At 56.0% G+C, this 18,409-nt stretch overlaps 1 protein-coding gene across 1 annotated transcript in view; it reads right to left on the reverse strand.

Annotated features, from left to right (window-relative positions):
• Window positions 1-714: 714 nt before the first annotated feature.
• SLC1A7 (solute carrier family 1 (glutamate transporter), member 7) overlaps window positions 715-18,409 on the reverse strand; it is a 43,133-nt gene continuing 25,438 nt past the window's right edge. Inside the window, exons 4-11 of the mRNA XM_005878646.2 lie at window positions 11,819-11,861; window positions 10,247-10,469; window positions 5,805-5,904; window positions 4,870-5,103; window positions 3,637-3,831; window positions 2,768-2,902; window positions 2,227-2,329; window positions 715-1,613 (exon numbers count right to left, since the gene is read on the reverse strand). Coding sequence (XP_005878708.1) covers window positions 1,395-1,613; window positions 2,227-2,329; window positions 2,768-2,902; window positions 3,637-3,831; window positions 4,870-5,103; window positions 5,805-5,904; window positions 10,247-10,469; window positions 11,819-11,861 — 1,252 coding nt within the window. The 3' untranslated portion in view covers window positions 715-1,394. The remainder of the gene's footprint in view (window positions 1,614-2,226; window positions 2,330-2,767; window positions 2,903-3,636; window positions 3,832-4,869; window positions 5,104-5,804; window positions 5,905-10,246; window positions 10,470-11,818; window positions 11,862-18,409) is intronic.

Here is an 18,409-nt window from a genome sequence, read left to right on the forward strand (position 1 = left end):
GAGCCTCCTGGAGGCCCCCTGGGGCTGAGGAGAATAAAGGGCACAGTCTGGAACTGTCCTTGGGCATGTCCCTTCCTTACAGCAAAGCAGTTGCCAAAGGGAGCCCAACTGGCTGAAGAAATTGTTCCTTTTGTGGGGACTGGTCGCAGGGCCTTGCCTGCAGAGCAAAGCCCAGGCTAGGGACAGAGCGATCTGTCCACGCTGGCTGTGGAGACAGGCCCCCGCAGGCCACTCTGCACTCTGCCTCCTGTGTGTGACAGCTCCGACAGGCTGTCCTCACTGCGGCCAGCCAGGCGGGCTCATCTGCGCCCTGGCCTCGCAGGCAGGCCTGTCCACATACCGACAGCCCAGACAGGCCTGTCTGCATTCTAGCTGCAAGGACAAGCCTGTTTATTGTCTGGCCACCTGGACAGGCCTGTCCACGCTCTGGCTGCCCAGACGGGCCAGTCTGCACGGTGACAGCCTGTGTTGGCTCAGTGAAGAAATGCTGGCCAGAGTATGGTTGCTAAGCCCTCAGAACTTGGAAAACAAAATACCTTTATGGAGTCATCTCTGAGTTTGCAAACACAGGAAAGAGTATAAAATCTAACTCCACTTCATCCCACAGGCTGCTGGGGAGTCCTGACCCCAGAGCCACTTGGGCAGCTTGGGCAGAGCATCCCAGCTGAGCTCGTTCCTGGGTCCTGGCAGGCCCCTGTCAGTGGGAGGTTGGCCCGGACGTTTCCGAGGGCCCCATCTCCACCTCAGATGAGCTTTGCGAGAGATCCTGCTGGGACGTGAGAGGAGACAGGCTGTGGCACATGGAAGGCAGCAGGCCTTGGTCCTGGGCGGGGCCCCCTTTGGGGAGGGCTGTTTGAGGCCACATGTTATGGCGCGGTGGGAGGGCTGGCTGGGCTGGGACACAGACCCAGGGCACTGTTGTTACGTCTTCAGAAATTGAAAGCAGTGGTGGCTGCGGGGCTCTGAGACAGGGCAGGGCCCCTAGAGCCTCTCTTGGCATCTGGCCCTGCAGGTGCCCCTGCCTCCAGGAGGGCCTGGCCAGGGCTTGAAAGACTTGTGTTGGAGTCCTAGCCCTGACTTGCTCTGAGGCCTGGGATAAATGTGTTCAGCCTTAACCCTGTCACCCAGAAAAGATGGACCATCACCCCTGCCTGCTGTCCTCATGGGCCAACGTGACGGGAAGTCACAGCCAGGGCTGGCTACGCCGGCCCACCACTCCCCAGCTGGGCTTTCCCTCTGAGACTCCATTTCTGGTAAATGGAGCTAATTCCGAGCTCTCCGGGTGGGAAGAATGGGTGAGGCTGGCCCCTGTGTGCTCAGGAGAGCAGTAAGTTGAAATCCTTCCCTTTGCTCCAACCCTGGAGGCCTCCCCTGGCCCCTGCGGCTCTGCAGGCTCAGACATTGGTCTCGAGCTCGCTGATTTCTATGGTGCAGTGGTCCAGGCTGGCGGCAGCCGGCTCCTCCTCCTGCTCCACCTGGATGGGGACATGGTGGGGACAGGCGGGGCCCAGGGTCAGCTCGGAGGCCTCCGCCACGCTCTTCACACAGCCGTTCTGCTGGGTCGCCATGATCTCCTGCAGGCTCACCGGCTTGGTCTCGCAGGGCGGCAGTTTCTGAGGAGGGAGACAGGCCTTGGTAGCAGGTGGAGGGGCTGAGGGTAGACACCAGGGAGGACTGAACAAGCGAGGGCTGGGAACCACATGGTCGGTTTTCCTACGGATGTACTGTGGGACCTCGGCAGGTCACAGGGCCTCTCTCGGCTGCCCTGCCACCGTCTGCAGCTGTCGTGGTAGAGGAGGGGACCTGACCCACAGGGTCCACAAGGGAACCGGGCCCCTGCCTGGGCCCCAGCATCCTCCTGGCGGAGTGGGAGCCTGCTGCTCGTGGCTATTGAAGGAGCCCGAAGACCATGAAGCCCGTGCGGATGTGCAAACATTTGGGTTGCTGTGGGCAGCGCCACCCGCCCTAGGGTACAGCTCCCCGCGGGCAGGGCTCTGGCTTCCTTTGTTCCTGTGTCTAGAGCAGGGCCAGCCGTGGTGGCTGCTCAACAACTAGCTGTGAGAGGAGTTAGTCACCCCGGTACCAGATGAGAAACTGAGGCAGGGAGGCTGGAGGGATTGGCTGATGGCTCCCCGGCTGGTGAGTGGAAGATTGGTGCCCATCCCACCTGGGCTCCACCCGCCAGGGCCTTTGGGTGGCCAGGCTGGGGGGAGGCACTGCTCTCACCTCGGTGTCCGTGTCCTGAGCGAAGTCCTTCCGGCAGACGTGGGCCATGATCCCCGCGGCCAGCGCATCCCCCAGCACGTTAATCATGGTGCGGAAGCGGTCCCTGGTGGTGGCGAGCGGTGGGCACTCGTAAGGGGAGCCGGGAGAGGGCAGCGCCCAGCCCAGCAGCCCCTGAGGGCACCAGCCGCCAGGGCAGAGCCCACAGCGAGGCGCTTTTCTAGTCCTCTCAAGCCCACCCCTCCCTCAGGGATGCTGAGGAGGGTTGATGCAGGGCGGGCTTCATGGCGGGTGACTGGACGCCACACAGGGCCTGTGCTAAGAAGGGCCTAGTCTTGGTTTCACGGTTTGCTCTCACTCTCTTGAAATCCCTTATAATTTGTAAACAAGGGACCCCACATTTTTGTTTTTGAAAACTGGGCTCTACATTATGCAGCCAGGCCAGAGCCATTACCTCTGTAGGTTTCCCCTGCCTACCCCAAAAGTCTGCTGCCTGCTGCCTGCTGCCTGCGGGGTGGGGGCGGGAGGGGTGCACCCCACTCACAGAGCCCAGTCGACAGCAATGATGAGGGTGATGTCGTCAGTGGGCAGGCCCACGGAGGTGAGCACGATGACCATGGTGACGAGCCCGGCCTGGGGGATGCCAGCTGCCCCGATGCTGGCTGCGGTGGCTGTGATGCTGCAGAGGGTGGGAGAGGAGGAGGAGAGAGAAGCAGGAGGGGCAGGCTGCCTCGTTGGAACCCTCGCTCCAAAGGGGAGGCCAGAATGCCAGCACCTTTGTGGACAGCCAAACGGGGCAGGGTTGTTAGGAAGGCCACATCAAGGAGTTCTTGGGGGGACACGTTCCTGCTTGAGGTCCTATAGCCCCATGGGCCCCACACCTGGCCTCAGCAGGACCCCCTGAGGAATCTGTGGGAAACCCTGTGCCTGGAGCCGTTGCCAGGAAGGTTTTCAGGAAGCCGCTGGGAGATTCTGATCTGCCCAGCCTCCCTCGGGGGCCTGGTGCCCAGGGTCAGCCTAGTGCCCTCAGGCTGGCGTGCGAGGCCTTCCCTCAGCCTCTGCCCCTCACCTCAGCACCCTTGCCTCTGCTCCAGCCGCACCAGCAGCCCCTCCAGCGTCCCGCCCCGGGCCTCTGCCCCCTCTCTGCCCTGCATGTCCAGAATGCAGGCCCTCCTCTGGGTCTCAGCTCCCGCCCTGCAGGGCAGCGTTGGGGGGGTTGAGGGGAGCCTGTGCCACCAGTCTCAGGGATCAGGTCACGTCCCACCCCAGCGCTGACATGGCCTAAAAGGAGCCCCTCACCCTCTCTGGGCCTCAGAGACCCTATCAGATCAGGGAGCTTGAGCATCCTCCAGGCCCTCCCAGGAGTCACCCTCCCACCCCAATCCCCCCGGGCTGGGGGCACCAGGAGTGCACCTGATGGTGATGATCTGGCCGAAGTCCAGCTCATAGTTGTTGACCTGGGCGATGAAGATGGCAGCCACCGCCTCGTAGAGCGCAGTGCCGTCCATGTTGATGGTGGCGCCCACGGGCAGCACGAAGCGGGCGATGCGCCGGTCAATGTGGTTGTTCTCCAGCAGGCACTTGAAGGTGATGGGCAGTGTGGCCGAGCTGTGGGCGGAGGGGCCAGCGTCTGCCCTCCATCCTCCTCCAGGATGGTCAGGGCCTCTGGGTTGCCCTCCTGCCAGTGACAGGAAGCTCGTGCCACCCCAGGCAGCCGGCCCATCGCAGGGAGAACAGGCTGAAGGGGCCTTGAAAATGGTCCCTTTGCGAGTGTGGGACGGCGGCCAAGCCAGGCCTACCCAGGCCCTGGGCCTCAGAGACACCCCTCTACACACAGGTCAGGAAGGGACCTACTATGCGCCTGGTTCTGTGCTTTACACACACTCTCATTTGATCCTCACAGCTTCCGGCGAAGGAGGGGTCTTGAGTCCATTTTACAGATGAAGAAACTGAAGCCCAGAGGGCGGAGGGGCTGACTCGAAGTCACACTGCTGTGCCAAGCGTAGGAGTGGCTAACAGCGGGGCTCTGGGCTGGACCTGCTGGGTTCAGCTTCCAGCCTCCTCCTCGCCAGGGCAGCAGGATCCCCAACCTGTGTGTGCCTTGGTTTCCTTGTCCCAGGGCGGGAGAACCCTGGATTCAGCTCTTAGGGTGCTTTAATGAGTAAGCGCTTAGAGTAGTGTCCGCCTCATCACAAGTACTCAAGCAATGGTAGCTGCTAGTGCTGTTACTGTTTTGTTACTAGAGCTCCTGGTAGCAGTGCTGGGGCCAATACCTGGGCTGGTGTGGCTGCAGAGCCCTTCCCATCCCACAGGTCACTGCCTGGGGACCCCACTTCCTCTTGCCGGGCCCAAGGTTGTGGTTCCTGTCGGGCAGGTGGCCAAGGGCTGCTCTGTGTGGAAGCCAACCCCCATGTGGATTGAGTGGGGGAGGGGAAGGCCTCAAGAGGCGATAAAGGCTTTCTGCCATTTGGGCAGGTGGGGCCTTAAGCATTACATTTCAAATATTGGTCTTGTTACCATAGCTACCCCCAAGTGTGTGAAGCAGGCCTTACTGACACCTCCACGCGTCTATGGCCATGGACAAATGGTGGCTGAACAGGTGGACAGAGTTGAGCACCACCCTGTTCTGCCTGTGCCCAGGGCTACCTGGAGGAGGTGGCCAGTGCGATGAGCAGGGCCTGAAGGACACCGCGGATGAAGACGATGGGGTTCTTTCTGGTGATGAAGAAGTAGAGCAGGGGCAGGATGACGAGGCCATGGACCACCAGCCCGCACACTACGGTGACTGCATAGAAGCCCAGCTTTTTCCCGACGGTTGTGGGGTCATCCATCTCCAGGATCTTGCCGGCGATGAGGAACACAATACCGAAGGGGAAGTACCTGTTGTGGGGGCAGGGCAGCCAGCTCAGTGCCAGGCAGGTGAGGGTCCCAGGCAGCCCTGGCACTGCATCACTGCCTGATCCCCCTGAGCCTGCCAGGGCCCCGTGAGGGTGAATGTAACTGAGTACCAAGGTGCCAGGAACATGGCATTATTGATACCTCCACCCTCAACCAGCCCAGCCCTGCACAACCTCTCACAACCCTGCCTTCCTGCCCAGGCTTCTGAGGAGTACGCCTGCCCTCTGCGGGCCCATGTGTGAACCCAGCAATGCCGCTCTCTGTGCAGGCGCTGGGACAGGCCTCTGCACGTCCCCATCTAAACCATGTCTAAGGTCTGAGCTCTGAACCAAGGAGTGGCAGCTGGTTCTCACTTCCAGAGTTTCCTTCCTCCAAAAGCCGAGCTGATGAGCTCCATGTGATGGGGAAACTAGGCCAGGAGAGCAGGCCAGGCTCAGCGCGGGGCTCTCCTGCAGCGGCCTGACCGGGCCAGAGCGGCAGGCCCAGGGCTGGAACTAGGCCTGGTCAGGGCTGGGGAGCAGGGGAGCGCGTGTGACTCTGGAGAACCCAGGCGAGGGCCCAGCCTCCTGGGCAGCTCACTCCTAGGAGAAGAAAGGATGGGACCATGGGGTCCCTCTGTCTGCCCAGGACAGGAGTGGAAGGGGTGAGGTAGGAGAGGACACCCCCATCCCAGTGAGGCTTACCACACAGCCACTGCCACGATCTTCATGACGGATTCATTGAGGCACTGGCAGAAGCTGACCAGGGGGGCCCCGCTCTCACCCATGCGGCCCAGCATGATGCCTGCGGGGGCAGGGATACACGAGCAGATCACAGATCACACAGGCCAAGGCCACGGTGTGTGTGATGCCTACACATGTGTGTGATGCCTGCACGTGCTGACAGGCTGGGGGCAGGCAGGGACAGACCCCCATGCACACATGGCTCTCGCCCTTGGCTGACTTCCCAGCAGCCTCCACGCACCAGTGTTCCCCTCCTTCTCCTTGACCTTCACCCCTGGACCAACCTCGAAACAGGGCTCTCATTCTTCCTTCTCTCTAATCCATTTTCTACACAGCAGCAGTGTCATCTTCTTAAGATAAAAATGCTCCCTGCCAAACACTGGCTTCCCTGATGACCCCCCCACCATGGTCGGCAAACTGCAGCTCGAGAGCCACATGTGGCTCTTTGGCCCCTTGAGTGTGGCTCTTCCACAAAATACCGACTTCTGCGCATGGGCCACAAAGTTTCGATCGCACTGTCGCAAGCCATATGCGGCTCTTTGGCCCCTTGAGTGTGGCTCTTCCACAAAATACCATGTGCGGGCACGCATGTACAGTGCGATCGAAACTTTGTACATGCGTGCCCACACATGGTATTTTGTGGAAGAGCCACACTCAAGGGGCCAAAGAGCCGCATGTGGCTCTCGAGCCGCAGTTTGCTGACCACTGACCTAGACCGTAACCTAGCTCCCCATGCTCTGGCCCCACTTGGACCTGACCCCTGTCCGACCCAGAAATATACCCCCACCTCCACCTGCTCTGGCATCCCTGGCCTTCTTTACATTCCTAGAATCCATCAAGCTCTACACTGCCTCAGAGCCTTTGCCATGTAGTTCTGATGCCTGAAACCCAGGTCCCCTGCTGGCTCTGTCCCTGCCCAAGTTATCCCTGCCCCTCATCACGGAAACATGCTGCCCAGGTCTCCACATGCCTCGGACACCCATCCCCACTCCCCAATTTATTTTTATCTGTCTCCTCTCTTTATGATCCCTTCATATCATTTATCACCACTTATAACTGTTATTGTCCAGTTGTCCCTTGTTTTTCCATTTCCTCCAATAGAAGACTAGCTCCATGGGGGCAAGAACTGTATCTCAGCTGGCACGTGGTAGATGCTCAGCAATAACCTTTGAGTGAATGAATGAATGAATGAATGAATGAAAAAGCTTTTCCCAAAGCCCCACTGGGGTTCTGGACTCTCCTCTACTTGGGAAGTGTTCATATGTGTCCTAGTCCATGGGGGGCTCCATGCAAGTGAGCAGTCAGGCCACTCGCAACGGTGACGAGTGACTGCTCTCCCTCCTGTTGACACAGAAATGAAGAGCAAAACAGACTCTGTGCTGCCCTCAGGAAGCTGTGCTCAGAGAGGCTCACTGACGGACTCAGCCAGGGAGGGGCGGGGCAGGAATGTGAACCTGGCCTATGGACTCCAGAGAGAGCTCTTTCCCTACCCAGGAAACCCTGAGCCCACCGTCCTCGGACCAGCTACCACTGGGATGAGCTGGGGGCTCTGCTGGCATGGGAGAGGCCAAGTTGGAGGTGACACTGGCCTAGCCCTGCCCATCTGGCCTGTGGAAGCCTAAGTGAACTCAGACCCAGGTCCCCTGCTGGCTCTGTCCCTGCCCAAGGTATTCCTGCCCCTCATCAGCCTCCACTTAGATTTCCCTGGGGTCACCCAAGGGCTCTGGTTGGCTGGGTGTTAGTGTGCATAGGCCCCAGGGTGGGCGTGGGCTTCCTCCAACAGTAAAGGTCAATGAGACCTTAGCATCAGCCAATCAGCCACATCCAACGCCAGGGAGAAGCTGGGGACGGAGCCTGGGTTGAGGGACCAAAGCAAGCCCCGCTTGGAGCAGCTGTCTGAGTGTGAGCAGATGTGGGCACACATTGACATGAGCACTACAGATGTGGGCACACACGGGCACAGGTACACACAGTCTCAGGCACAGACTGACTTGGGAACGCACACACACATATACACTTATCCATGGACAATTACACATGGTCAGTAAACACTTTGTGGATTGAGTCAAAGGGTCTCAGGGGTTTCTTTTGCTCTGCCAATAGACGTCCTTTTTATATGTTTTCGCCCCTGAGGGAGGCAGTGCTGAGAGGAGGGGATTGGGGACTAATTATCAGATGTTGTAAACACACTTCCAAACACCATCTTGCCACACCCTTAAGTTACTAAGGTCCTGGCCCCTCTGCATGCCTGGCATTTTGGCCAAGATGATAAGAGCTCTATTACTTATGATTGCCCATCCATCCACCCATCCATCCATCCATCCATCCATCCATCCACCCACCCATCCATCCACCCACCCATCCATCCATCCACCCACCTACCCATCCATCCATCTCTCCAACAGGTTTTACTGAGCGCCTGCTCCTGCAGGTCACTGTGGTGGGCTGTGGGGATAAATGGAGGACAAGCCAGGCCTGTCTCTGCCTGCATGGAGCTTACAGCAGCTGCTGCACAGACATTAAACAATTACACCAGCAACTACATACCTGCAGTTGGGTCAAAGTTTAAGGAGTAACCCAGGGCACATGATCGTCTGGGGTGTTGGGAAGACTTTCCTGAGGATGTGATGCTTATAAAGAGACCACCCCTCCCTTTACCACCACCCTCAAGGGTGAGAAAGGTGCAGGGGAGAGGAGGGGCAGGAGCAGGCAGGCTGAGGAAGTGGGAAGGGTCTCAGGGAGGGGTCTTTGGCAGCATGGAGCAGGGAGTGAGCGGGACCAGAGGAGTCTGAGGAGCCCGAGGCGGGCTGGGCCAGATCACTCGGTGCTCCCAGGCCTCAGGGTGTCGGGCCCCTTTCCAGGTGGAGTGGAGAGCCACTGGAGGCCTTAAGCAGGGACTTAGTGACCCCGTGAGGGGGACACACCAGGACAGGGGACTCTTTAGGCAGTTTTTGCAGAAACCAGGTGAGAGATGATGGTGGCCTTGGACCAGGTGATGGCAGTGGGCAGAGGGAAATGCAGGGATTGGAGACAGATTTCAGAGGCTGCCTGATGGGCTTTGGGTGTGGGCTGAGGGAGAGGTAGAAAATGACCCCGGATTTCTTGCTATGAGCAACCAGAAGGATGGCGAGGCTTTTTACTTAAAAAGAAAACTGTGGAGAAGTCAGGGAAGCAGTAGAGAACTTCCCAGGCCCTTGGCTGGGGTGATGCCAATTTTAGAATAATACTTATAATGACCCCTGGCATAGCCTAGAAGGACAAGCTAGATTGTTCTGATGGGTTAGGAGCTGTCGCCCAAAAGGAAAAGGTGTGTGTGTGTGTGTGTGTGTGTGTGTGTGTGTGTGTGTGTGGTGGGGGGGGGTTGGGTCACTGCAGGCAGATACATCCTTGGGTTTGTGGGATCTGAAGCTTATAGTTTGGCTTAAGAAAAAGAATACGTGTGTGTTTTTTTTTTAAAGGTACAGGCCTCAGAAGGGGCCTGTGCAAGTTAAGCCTCACCAGCTTCAAGATAAGTAGCCTGTGGTTGGGGCCTTGGAGACCCAGAGAAGAGTTGCAAAGGGAAGGGTGTGGCCTGGGAGGCCAACTGTGGGCCCAAGAAAAGGCACAGACATGTCTCAGGGGAGAGGCTGCCAGTGAGAAGCCCCTGAGGTTGGGGATGGGAGGAGGAATAAGGGCTTTAAGTACACAGTGATGGCTGGTCGTTTTTAGACTTTTCCTGTTTTTTATTGTAACTGCCTCCTCTCCTCCCCAGTATGTGCAGACAGACCTCAGTAAAAAGCTCAGGAACAGGAGGGGCCAGAGGCATGGTCTTCTTTGAGGGAGAGCCCACACCTCTGGAGGCAAACCAGGACGGGATGGAGAACTTCTCCTGAGGAACGCTGGCTCCAACAGGCAGGGGTAGGTGCAGGCAGGGGTAGGTGCAGGCAGGGGTAGGTGCAGGCAGGGGTAGGTGCAGGCAGGGGTAGGTGCAGGCAGGGGTAGGTGCAGGCAGGGGTAGGTGCAGGCAGGGGTAGGTGCAGGCAGGGGTAGGTGCAGGCAGGGGTAGGTGCAGGCAGGGGTAGGTGCAGGCAGGGGTAGGTGCAGGCAGGGGTAGGTGCAGGCAGGGGTAGGTGCAGGCAGGGGTAGGTGCAGGCAGGGGTAGGTGCAGGCAGGGGTAGGTGCAGGCAGGGGTAGGTGCAGGCAGGGGTAGGTGCAGGCAGGGGTAGGTGCAGGCAGGGGTAGGTGCAGGCAGGGGTAGGTGCAGGCAGGGGTAGGTGCAGGCAGGGGTAGGTGCAGGCAGGGGTAGGTGCAGGCAGGGGTAGGTGCAGGGAGGGCTAGGTGCAGAGAGGGGTAGGTGCAGGGAGGGGTAGGTGCGAGGAGGGCCCGGCTCCCTGGCACTGCTGGGTGGGGTGGGCAGCACATACCCATGGTGGCAGAGAACATGACGATGCCCAGCACATTCATGCCATCGCTGGTACCAGGCTCTGACTTGTAGATGACCTCGGGTGGTGGGGTCAGGTCCAGGGCAAAGTTCTGAATGTGAGAGCCATTCTCTTCCTGGACCTCATAGATGAAGATCCGCTGAGAAGGGGCCTCGTCCGATGCCACTTTGGGGGACTTGACCACGGGCGTGGTCTTGGTGCGGTACTGGTGGGCGACACCCCAACCAGGAAGGAGTCAGGGCCAATGTTGTTATTAATATCGACAACAACAACAATAATAATATCTTGGAAGCGCATTTGTATCCACTCATGAACTATTTGATTGACAATAACCCTGTGAGGTAGGCAGGACAGGGATTATTATCAATATTTTACCCAAAAGAAAATTGATCCCTTCATTCATCTACACACTATCCAGCCACCCCTCTCTTCATCCCTTCTTCCCTCTTCTTCCTTCTAAGCATCGTTACACCCTTCTGGGTCCCTCTCTAGCCGTCTGTCTATCTCTTCCTTTACCTGCCCAGGTGATTCTTCATTCACCCATCGATCCCTCCAGCCAGCCATCGTCCATCCACCTAACAGCCAGCCAGCTGTACCTCCCACTGAGGGAAACCTGGACCTTCTCTAGGCAAACCTCATTTCACGGAACCTTGCTTACTGCGCTTCACAGATGTCTTGTTGTTGTTACAAACTGAAAGCAAGACCCTCCACCAGCAAAAAGATTCCTTGTTTTATTGCAAAGCTTGTGTTACTGTGGAGCTCTGGAACCTAACCTGCAGTAGCTCCGGGCACGCCTGTGTTTGAAAAGCTCAGCTTGCCTCAAGCCTTCTTGACCAGAAGAGGTCCCAGCTGGGAAGAATTGAGCCACTGAACTGCCTACCTTTCCCCCAGGGAATTCGGGGGTAAAGCAAGATGCACGCTGTATGGGCACTGTGATCCTAATTTTATTTTAAAAAATATATTTATTTAGGAAAAAAAAAAGATTAGAAGCATACCAACTACTTCCACTATCGCTAGGTGCTGGAACTAGAGCTGATGTTTATTTTCTGTTTTGTATTTTTTTAGTATTAGGGAACATTACTACTGTTCTTATTGTGTGTGTGTGTGTGGGGGGGAATTATTTTAAAAAGAAAGGGAAAACAGGCTTAGAAGCCAACTGGCCTAGGTTTACCTACTAGGTTACCCTTCACTAGTGGTATAACCTTGGCAAAACCTTTAACCCTCTGAGCCTCCGCTTCCTCATCCAGAGAGGGGTGAGCCCTACTTGGGGGCAGGCTGTTTTGAGGACCCCGTGAGGACAGTGTCAGCCCTGCTGTAAACCCGGCGGAGCAGCTCTCTGTGAAGTGGGGTCCACCCTCACAGGCTTTCTTCATGCGAAGCTGGAACCCAGAGCAGGGTGTGGCTTCAGGAGGCTCTAAGGGTCTAGCTCGCCCTTCTCCCCTCTAGCATCCTGTCCCCAGGAGATGGGGAGACTTGCTGGTAAACCTGTCACTACCCAGTGAGGGCCCAGACTGGCCCTGCCTGCCACCCCTTCGTCCCCTGGGACCCACTCACCTGTTTGAATGTGGCTTCTACCAGGTTGGCCGGGAACATGTTCCTGGGAAGAGAGTCAGGGATTGAAGAATTCCAGAGCCTGGGACAGGAAGGCCCTTGGGATCATCTGAGCGCCTCCCTCATAGTCAAGGCCCTCAGGACCCAGCCCCACCTCCCCTGCAGGCTCACCTCCTCCCACACGGCCACCCCCAGGACTCAGCTCCAACACAACTGCATCCTCTAAACGCTGCATCCTTTACAGCTCCAGTCCTCTGTTCACACCGTTCCTTCTGCCCGAAATGCCCTTCCTGCTTCTCTAACGACTCCTCCCGTCAATAGGAGGCCAGGCCTCCGACTGCTCCAGGTTGAGTCCGCGGCCCCTCCCCTGAGTCACCTGCTCTCTAGCACACAGGGCCCACTGGCTCACATGTCTGCCTCCCCCCCCAGACTGGCTTCCTTGAAGGTGGCGTTTGGTTGTTCATATCTTATCTGTGGTGCCCAACCCAGACCTGGCTCATAAGTGGGATCATTACTCTTAGTAATATTATTTTCATATCTTGTCCAACCAGATATGATAATATACTATAAAGACATAACTGTCAAAATATTGAGAAACAGCGGTCAATAGAAAAATCAATGTAGGGGAACGTGTAGCTGGAAGCAGACCCTGGGCCATCTAAGTATTTTATCGTTGACAAAAGCTGCTTTGCAATCAGTGAAGAAAAGAATTCATTATAGAGAGCTGTGCAGACACCCAACTATTCAGAAAAATAATTTGATTCTGATTTACACTTTGCAGATGGTTTAAAGAAATCAATAATTTAAAAACGCCACCATATCTCAGGATATGGAAGGACTCCATAAAAACAATATGAGCAATAAAAATTAGCAGATGGTGCTATACTAAAATTAAGAATGTCATAAGTACAATACGGTATTCCTGGATTGGGTCCTGGGACAGAAGGAAAGGGTATTAGTGAAAAAACTGGTCAAATCCAAATAAGGTCTGTGATTCAGTTACTAGTTGTACTAATTTAATTCCACTTGTGACGAATGAGCCAGTTATGTGAGTGGCTAACGTCAGGGAAGCTGGCTGAAGGCAGGTGGGAACTCTGGGCCATCTTTGCAACTTTTCTGAAAGCCTAAAGTTATGCCACAGTAAAAGGCTAATAAAAGTAAGACTCTAAGACAGATGACAGCATGAATGAAATTCTAAAGCAAACGACAAACTGGGGGAACCATGTGACAAAGCGAGGTCCTCTGACATCTATAAAGACCCTTTACAAGGGCCATCCTTGTCCCTGAGCTCACTGTCTCGTCTCCCCAGAACGTCGGCTCCCTGCAGGGCAGAGGTCTGTGTTTTGTTCATCGCAGTGTCTCCAGATCCTGGGAGACTGCCTGGCAGTAACCGGCACTCAGTAAATGTTTGCTGCTGCATAAATAGATGGGCCACAGAAACATTAATCGGCAGTTCACTTCGCCAAAGAAGAAACATAAGCAGCTTCAAACACTTTTAAAAAATGTTCGGCTTCATCAATAAATTAAAGCTGGTAAAGAGTTTTTAAAACGACAATAAACAAGGCTGAGAGGTGTGGTGACATGGGCACCGCCCAGGGTTCTGGCAGCAACCTTGCTGTGAAGCAATTAGCAATCCATACCCAGGGGCTTAGCAGCATTACATCTTTGTCTTTATAAGCTGCTTCCGGGATCTGTTCTAAACCAGAGATCTAACCAAGATCCTTGTTCACATGCCGGCCCTTCCTGGAACAGGCCGGTGCCTCATACTCACACCCACACACTCACACTCACACTCACACTCACACTCACCACCTCCTCCACCTGGGTCGCCCCTCCCACTCAATCTTCTTTTTCTTTTTTTAAATATATTTTTTATTGACTCCAGAGAGGAAGAGAGAGGGAGAGAAAGATAGAAACATCAATGATGAGAGAGAATCATGGTCGGCTGCCTCCTGCATGCCCCTCACTGAGGATCAAGCCTGCAACCCCCACTCCATCTTCTCAGCAAATCTCTACTCCTCCAAAACTCAGCTCACACATACATGGAGTTATAGATGTAAATACGAGTGTGATTATTTCTTAACGTTACACCCCAGCAGCCACTGTTGGAAAGCAGAAGCTACCATTTTTTTGTTTCCACTGCTCCTGAAACGCAGGTTCAGTGTGAGCACTTGGCCAGAGGAAAAGGGCTTAGAATGAGCTACCGAGGCAGAAACTGAGAGGATGGTTGTGGCTGTTCCCTCTGACTTCAGCTTCATCACAAGGGAGAGAAGAGGCAGAGCCAGGAACTGAGCTCTCAGAAGCTCGAGGCAGGCTTTTCCCCAATGAATTATAAGCAGATTCCTGCCCTCAGAATTCCTGCCATCGTAGCTGCCAGCAAGGGCTTTTAACAGCAAGCAGACCCGAGCACGCGCCGGGCACACAGCCTGCCCGAGCGCCACGGTCCACCAGCCCCAGGTGCTCGCCACCAGATGGAGGATCCCACGCTGTACTGACCGCTAACAGTCTGAGAGGCTCTCCCGGGTCCAGCTCCAGGAGGCTCCAGTGACTTCTGAGGTGGTTCCTCAGGTAGCTTAGAGGGAAGGCTGCTTCAGCCTGTGTAGAAACTAAGAACATCCGAAAGACCGTAAGAAACCTAATGGAACATACCTAGCATGTACGTTTCTTAACAACCTCCTTTAAAGTGAGAATACCTCAGCGTGTGTGCTGTGGCAGGGCTGGCTAGTTGCCTAACCAGTCTCCATCTCTCTCCTGGCTTACTCATAGAAGCCCTGGGGTGTGGGGACCCACGGGGCCCTGCCATCCCACCCTGGTTCCCAGCCTCTCTTGCTAAAGGCATGGCCAGTGAGATGCAAGCGGGAGTCACTGGGAGGCGTTCTCTGCAAAACTCTTGAAAAGGTGCCCGCTCAGCCAGGACCTTTGGGTCCCTTCCTCCAGCTTTCTTCCCTCTGCCGGGCACATGGACATGACAGCCGGAGCTTCAGCAGCCTTCTTGGACCATGAGACACTGAGGCTGTAAGGCAAGTGCTAAGCACAGTGAAGCACACAGGTGGCGGGAACACCCGATGAGCGTGCGCTGCCCACCTCTGGACTGCTAATTTGGGAGAAAGGGCAAGCCTTTACCTTACTCAAGCCTCTGCTGGTTTAAGGTTTTCTTCACTAGCAGCCACAAGCAGTTCTTGACTAATGTGTATGCTCACACTGATTGTCAATGAACGTATCCTGCAGATTTTAATAAAGAACTTACTTTTGATGATTAAATGGGAAAGTGTACGACTTTTGTTTTGCTTTTGAACACCCATGGGAAGCCTTCCTGTCTGTCCCAGGAGGCGTGCTCCTGGAGGCAGTTACATAAAATGCAGACATGTCGGGCCTGGGAGGCATCAATGGCCGTGGCCATCGAGTACACACACACTCTGTCGTGGACCTGCCTGCACATCTCTCAGGGCAAGTTCACCTCTTGGCTCCTCTCCTCACTTACTGTTTAGAAGTTCCCACCGTATCAGTTTCAAGCTCCCCCTAACCCCATGTCCCCAACCCAGCCCCAAAGGTGGGACTTGTTCCTTTCCAAGCACAGCTCCTGGGAGCTCCATCCAATCCCTGAGCGGGTAACGGGGAGATGCAAATAGAGCCAAATTGTTACTTAATCTCTCTGGTGTTTTAATAAGATTGGGGCGGGGGTGCTCTGATTAGGGTACTGCCTGGGCTCTCTCTCTGAGGCTGCCCTGTGAGCAGGCATCCGTCTTGGAGCCCTGGGAGATGAATGCATGTCTTGGCGAGTCACCCAGGGACACAGCCGGTTGTGTTCCTCTGGAGTCATCTTTGAGAGACAGACACATATCTTCCCACCCCTGAGGCCCCCACATCTTCTGGACTTTTCATTTGTCACACCTGCCCCCAGTTCCCAGGTTCCTGCCCTGGTCATCATGTTCTTGTTCAGTTTTCCACACATGGTGGGTGTCTGCTCTGGGCCAGAGCGAGAGTGAGGGGGCCCCTGGTGACCCCCCTGCTGTGGCGTCCTCACTGCACACACAGCCTCTCCGGACGTCGGGGCTAGAAAGGGTCTCAGAGAGTGGCTGTCTAGTGCGCCCTTCTTGTCTGTCTGTCCTGAGATGGTGATGGCCTAATGCAGGGACTTGTAAATGCCCCACCCCACCCCCATTTCTCAGCACGGTGTCTTTCCCAGGGCAGGCACTTAATAAAGATGGGCTGAATGGAACGGAATTGACTGCACCCCTCCCAGGGCATCCCCATGCCTTCAGTCACTTCCTGTCCACGCCACCCTGCTCCAATCCGTCCTTCCCAAACTTCCCAGCTTCTTGTTTCTAAAGCGTAAGAGCCCACCCTCAGCCTGGAGTCATGTCTTCAAGGTTGGGCTGCACTGTCCTCCTCACCTCAGCCCCCAGGACCCGCCTCCAGAGGCCCCTGCTCATGCTCTGCAGCCTCCGCAGGGGCCTGGAGGCCTTTGTGTTTCCTAACCACAGAACTAGAATGGAGCTTGAAAACCACCGGGAAACTGAGGCCCAGAGAGTGGGACTAGCCTGCCCAGAGCCACACAGCGGCTCACTCGCAGAGCATTTCCCAGGCTCCGGCTGCTTGTCGGGGGAAGCATGCGTCTCCCCCTGCAACCTCATTCTCTGACTAAGAAACAGTGACAACCTCCCAGCTTTGCAGAACAGCTTGCTGGGGGTGGAGAGCGACTGGGGGGAAAGCCTCAAACCAGAGTATCAGTTTTCACCACGTGAAAAGGAACCGAGAGGAGGAACTGCTCCTGGAACATTTGACCCTGACACATGCCAATCCAGAGCCCTCAGGCCCTGAGCAGGGGAGGCAGCGGTGGGTGGGCGGGGGCTCCCCGAGCATCACCAACTTCTCCCACCATGAGGGAAGGCTGTTTCGAATCATAGAATCCAAGAAATGATGAGTCATAGTCACCAAATCTTAGACATAACGGATCTTAGAAATGAAACTTCTCGAAATTCCTCTTCCCTTGGCTTCCAGGACATCTGCTGTCCTGGTTCTCCTCTTGGCCCTCGGCTTGCTCCTGCCGTCAGCAATACGGCCTCCAGTGTGGCTGTGGGCCACGGCTCACGCGGCCTCAGTGCCGTGTGCTCAGCACAGTCCCCCTGGGCCGGTCCCTCTTCTCCCGGGGTTCAAACCCCAGCTCCACTGACGACCCCACACCCGCGTATGCATTCAGCAAACACTTGGCTCCTCCTCCATGCCAGCTGCTGTTCTAGGCTCCAGGACGCTGCAGGACACAGGTTGTTTAAAAATCTAACCCTCCTGGAGCGTTTTTTAATCCGGGCTGGCCTGCTGGAGGACCAGAGACCACGAGGAGCGCGGTTAAGTTATCTCCGCCAAGATCATCCTAGATCAGCTGCTCCCGGTTGAGTGACCAGCTGCCTGCAGATACACAACCTTCCAGCTGATGTTTAGACTCAAAGTTGTTTTTTTAAGCCGCTCAGTATTGGGTTGGTTTGTTACACAGCAATTAATAACAGAGAGAGGATGAGGAGGGAGGGAGAAGGAGGTGGAGGGAAGGAGAGAGAGAGAGAAGTGTGCTGGGCATCTATCCCCATAGGGGAGGAGAGGAATGTCCCCTAGGATCGGAGGAGTGTCGGGCTGGTGCCTGACTCATGCCCAAAGGCCCTGGGAAAGGCCTGCACTTCCAGCAAAGATACGTATGCTTCCCATGGGCCCAGTGTGGACCCTGCCAAAGGGACGCTGCCTCAGAGGGTCACCCAGGGGAGTGAGGTGACCTCAGCAGAGGTCAAGCCTGAAGAAGGCATTGTAAGTAGCCAGATGGAGCAGGGATCACCCAAGTCAAGGGAATAACAAGAGAGACACCCTCCCAGCTTTGCAGTATACAACTTGCCTGTTGTTTTGCGACAGGAGGGGCTCCAAAGAACCCACAAAAGCACCCCTGAAGAAGTACAACTTGGGAGTGCCTATCCCAGCTTACTCCACCACCAGTGGGGGAGGACCTTCTAGCCCCCCTCTCTCCCCTCTCCACTGCTCCAACCCCAGGGGGAGAGGTGGAGCAAGAAAGAGGGAAACCTACTATGATCCTTCCAGTTCAGGTTTCCAACTTTGAATCAGATGCAAAAGGCTAAGACAAGACTCGTATTAAATTGGATGCGTCGGGAGTTTTAATGTTAGACTGGACTGGATTTCTTATATCTGAGATTGGCAAGAAAATGAAAGGGACCAGGAGTCCACAGAGCAAGTGTGATGAGTATCCCGTTGAGCCCAATAAACGGCTTCTAATGTGGTGCTTCCCCAGGCTGTGTCCCCGCCCTGCTCTCCTCACCCACACGGTGCCGGCCCCTCTGCCATCGGGTCTACCTACCGCCTCTGCCCCGCTGGCTTCCCACCTCCTCCCATGAGAGGCAGCTGCACGAGCCGGCCATCAGCTGGTATCCCCCCAGATGTCCTGCTCTGGCACCGTCCTCTGGCTTGTGACCACGCTGCCATCCACTCGGTGCTCAGACCAGAACCTTCATCAGCACACTGCCTCCCTCACCTTCCCCTCGTCAGCCTGTCTCCTGTGGATTTTACCTCCTGAGCCCTTTGGTCTGCCCTCTCCTCCTG

This window comes from Myotis brandtii, unplaced genomic scaffold, assembly GCF_000412655.1.
Source record: "Myotis brandtii unplaced genomic scaffold, ASM41265v1 scaffold57, whole genome shotgun sequence".
NCBI classification, from domain to species: Eukaryota; Metazoa; Chordata; class Mammalia; order Chiroptera; family Vespertilionidae; genus Myotis; species Myotis brandtii.